The sequence below is a fragment of the Excalfactoria chinensis genome, chromosome 2, assembly GCF_039878825.1.
Source record: "Excalfactoria chinensis isolate bCotChi1 chromosome 2, bCotChi1.hap2, whole genome shotgun sequence".
NCBI classification, from domain to species: domain Eukaryota; kingdom Metazoa; phylum Chordata; class Aves; order Galliformes; family Phasianidae; genus Excalfactoria; species Excalfactoria chinensis.
In genome coordinates, this window is record NC_092826.1 from 53651621 (window position 1) to 53656085 (window position 4465).

Here is a 4465-nt window from a genome sequence, read left to right on the forward strand (position 1 = left end):
AAACTATGCAAAACAATCAACTCACAACATTATGTTTATATTCTTCATAGTTTCTGATGCCTCTCATTCTTATTTCGCTGTTGTATACCTTTAGGAATGTGTTTCATGACATGAATGGCTGAAATCAGATACTAACATAAACTGTACCTGTAAAGAGTATCTCACATCAAGCACTCCTTCATTATCTAATTTGAAAAGAAAAATCTGACTTCTGATGTAATGTTCAGCACCTACACAGAAATCAGATGTCTAAATATCTCAGAAGATCATAATAATAATGATAATGCAAGGAAGCATTACATAAAATCACTTGCCCTTCTGAGGCAAAAATAGCATGCAGATTCTATACCTCATTATATCTAATTGTAAATATGAAAGGGAAAAACAAACAAACAAACAAACAAACAAAACAAGTTAGAGTTTATAACTTTTGAGACTCAGCATAAGTCTTGTATCAGTCTTGCCTCTTGCTATAGTTATGAATCACACAGAATCACCAAGGCTGGAAAATGTCAACGATTTACGGGCTGGTTTGGCCCAGTGTAAGAGGCCATGCTTTTTACATTACTGTCTGTGAAGGACAGATCTGGTTTTCTTTTGTTGTCTCAAAGCTTGCTTCGTGAGGTTTTTCTGATGATAAGACTCTGACTGGCGACTGCTAACTATCTAGGAGAGTGAATGGTGGTTGCTATTGTGCCATCTCTGCTTATGATTGCAAAGATAAGCAGAGACAGGACAAGCAGTCTTTTTCAGGGGTGCTGCTTGAAGGAGCTGACCACTGCAGAAGGCGATAATGCTTGTGTCTGGCAAACAGAGGCACCACCAACCCCTGCTGGCTTATCTGTGGGCCAGGAATGTCACAAAAGCTGGTTTTAAACCATTTTACAGAGTGTTTTCCTGCTTGTTTAGAAGCTCAGTGTTTGTTCGAGATACATTCCCAAAAATGCTGAGCATTCTTGTAATCCTCAAACTTCAAAGAAGAAGAAAAACAACCCCACCGAAATGGGGGATAAAAAGGCCCTCGCTAAACTGCGAATTTAGGAGACGATCTCTGGAGACGAACTTTGGAGACATCTCCCAAAGACACCTTTGACGAAGAATTCCCTGAGGGGAAAACCTCTTCGGAAGGCCGGCTTGCTGCAGTGCTTCCTGACTTTCTCCCATCCCCCGCGGTGATCAGACGAGTTCCTGAAATCAACGGACCTAATGTGTACCTCGCTGGACCCACGGTGGTGACTATCTCTCTTGCTCTCTACAGACTCCTTGCTTATTTTTTCCTACTTTTCCTATCGCCCACCTTCCCTTCCCCATCTCCCTAAAAAGGCTAGGACTTTAATAAACTGGTTGGACCAACATTTGAACCGTTGCTTCTTAATCTCACGCCGGGTATATACACATATCAAAGAACCTTGCCTCCCTCCTGCAAATTGGAGCGAGACATTTATTATTGGCGTCACGGACAGGATACTCGTCGTGAGAGTGTTGTCCTTCCAGTTTCTCTAAAACTTTTCTGTCTGTATCTCCTGGAGTTGCAAGGAGCAATAAATTTGATAACTTTCTTTGACGTGAGCACCTCTCCAGGAAGACCGCTCCATATTCTGAAACTTTACTTTCTTTTGTGTTTACCTCTCAGGGACGTATGAATTAATTTTGACTATTTGCTTTTGTTTTATACGTGTGTGCCTCCTCGAGAAGACAATTTTGCATTTTTTGTGGTTTAAGTAACTTGTAACGTGTTTTGGAATTTGAAAAGTTTTGTGTGTGCACCTCTTGGGGAAGTGAGGAGGTAATTTTTGACGTAAAGCGTGTGTTGCTCTCCAAGAAGTTTATTCCTCTTTAAGAAATTTTGAAGCGTTTGGTAACTTTGGTGGCTTGAAGCTTGAAGTTTTTCTGGCCTGACAGGATAGCCAGGAGCGATTTAGGTGTTTACATGTTCTTTGTAAGAGTTGATTGTGCTTCTTGGTCTTTTGTGTAAGGGAGGAGTGATTTGAGAATTTGCGTTGTTTAAACTTTTTCTGTGCGCACCTCTCCGAGTTGCAAGGATTGAGGGTGTCTTGTAACCTAGGTGCGGAATTTGCAGTTTTTCTGTGTGGTCTTGCAGGAAAATAAGGGGCGATTTTACCCAAAAGGTGTTGTTTTAGCCTGCTGTCTTTGTGTGCTCCTCTAAACAAAAGGGAGGCATGATTGTAGCATTTACATTTGTTTGATTGGTGCGTGCCTCCCTGGGGAGGGGTAAGGAGTTAAGTGAACCTTCTCTTCCCTTAGTGTAGATCTTTTAGGGTATTGAGAAATGAGTGAAAGTATTGCCACTATGAAAAGTGAAAATGTGCTATTTGACCTTTTAGAAAAGCACGGTGCTCGGCCCTCTTTATCAGGGGTGGATTGGGCACGTCAAAACTGGCATAACTTGCAGAGTGTTTCAGACCGCATTTGTGTTTTACAACATGGGGCTCGTACCCGAGCCGGGAAAGGAAAATCGTTTATTTGTGCGGTACTCGGTGCAACTTTAAAAGCAGCCGTGGAGTTCCGAGATGAAAAGCATTCGGCAGAAACCCAAACCATACAAGCATTACAGGAATCAGTTAAGGTAATGCAAGAATTGGTAAAAACTCTGCAGAATCAAATAGTGAACCTCGAGGAACAATTACAAAGAGAGCAACATAATTCAGTTTTGTTGCAAATGGCGTTTAAGGAACTATTAGAGTATAAGAATACTAGCAATACTGTTGTCCATAATTTGCCTCAAGAAAAAACTTTTCCTCAGAAGGAACAACAAGGAATGAGGGAAGGGCTTGACAAACTAGAGGACTCGCCAACCCAATTGCGTCCTTTGATAAAAACTGAATATGCATTTGATAATGGTGAGGACCTGGATCCTAAAATGAATGTTAAAGAAATTCCCTTCTCTGTCACTGAATTAGCAAAACTGAAAAAGGATTTTAGCCGTTCTCCAAAAGAATCAGAAACGGAATATGTATGGAGAGTCAGTCTAACTGGTGGAGACCAAATAATGCTAACCGAAAAGGAGGCTGAGGGTTATTGGGGGCCAGGAGTATTTTTAACTACTGGCAACAACCGTGCTCCCTGGTCCCTAACACAGAGGGCTGCTTACTGGGCTGGTGGCCTCAACCCTTTAGAAAGGGGAGACCCTCTTGCTATTAATGGGACAGTGGATCAATTGGTTGAAAGTGTCCAAAAGGCTGCCTGTTTGCAAATGATGTATGATAGAAAGTTGCAGCCACATCATGAATCACCTATGATGATGCCTGTTGGTCCTGAAAGGATGACTCCTTTAATTAGGGGGCTTCCAGAATCACTGAAACCTATAGGTATACAACTACAAGGAAAAATACAAGCTTTGCCTCAGAGAGAAAGAACCCAGGCAGCATTAGAAGGAACTGTAACCTCTAACCATCTGCAGTCAGGATATAAAGTATGGACATGGGGGGAGGTTGCCCAAGAATTAATTAACTATGAAAGAAAATATGGGCCGGTGATTTGTAACACTAGTAAATTTGACCCAAGGAAAGTGAGGCTTGCAGCTGTCAGCCTTGCCCCTGGGCCACCTAGCCCAAACCTCAGTGAAACTGGAAGGGTCTCATTGCCAGTAAGAACAGGTAGGCGAAATATTGGTCATAAACGTAATCGTCTCTGGACACTTGGCTGGCAAAAGGGTGTTCCACGAGATTTGATGAATGGGTTACCCACAGTCAGACTAGAGAAATTAGTTAACTGGTGGCCAGAACAAAAGCTCAAGAAGCTCAAGGAAAGCTGATGCTTTCGCCCCCTCCCCCAGATGAGTGGGAGGTGGGGGGGGGAAGGCAGTGAAGGGTGGATGTATTAGAAAGCTCACAACAAAAGGAGATCCTCGATTAACACCTTCTGTCCCAAGGCCTACCACTCCTGCCAATTGCCCCTGTGAGTCACAATACAGTTGCTGATAAGCTAGGGAAACACTTATCTCCCTGGCCAGCCTGTGTCAACTGACTCAGCTAACCTGAGGACAGTTTCCCTAACCTTAATGAAATCCCTTAAATATCCTTGGAAGGCTAAGGACACCCCGATAAAGAAATGTAAAATCAACTCTTGCTGGATTGTTCCCTCATTTTTTAATTGTATTTACAATAGCCCCAAAAGGGCAAGTTGTCTTGTTTTATTTTACAGAAGATCCTCGTGGGACCTTTACTGAACACAGAATGGCTGATAGCTGTCTTTAACCATTTGTGTTTTGTGACAGAAAAATTGAAGATGTAATCATGCTAGAATACTGATATACCTCTTTATTACATGTTTTGGTTGCAATAGTATTATGTTTTGGTTTGTTGTGGTTGTGGTTTGTGATGGATATCAGTCCTTGGATTTGTTAAACTTCACAATTGGGTTCAGAGTTTTTACAGGTCATCCTGGCTTTTCTGGTACTTTCTGCACAGTGATACCATCCCTTCTGACCCCTTCTTTCACCCCT

At 42.2% G+C, this 4465-nt stretch overlaps 1 protein-coding gene across 1 annotated transcript; it reads left to right on the top strand.

The window, feature by feature from the left end:
* The first annotated feature begins 2290 nt into the window (after window positions 1-2290).
* On the top strand, window positions 2291-3865 carry LOC140247604 (uncharacterized). Its single transcript, XM_072327273.1, has one exon. The coding sequence runs from the start codon at window positions 2291-2293 to the stop codon at window positions 3773-3775; it is 1485 nt and encodes a 494-aa protein (XP_072183374.1). The 3' UTR covers window positions 3776-3865.
* The last annotated feature ends 600 nt before the right edge of the window (window positions 3866-4465 follow it).

What these genes read in the sequence shown, in the direction of transcription:
- LOC140247604 (XM_072327273.1), top strand. Translation starts at nt 2,291, where the DNA reads ATGAGTGAAAGTATTGCCACTATGAAAAGTGAAAATGTGCTATTTGAC.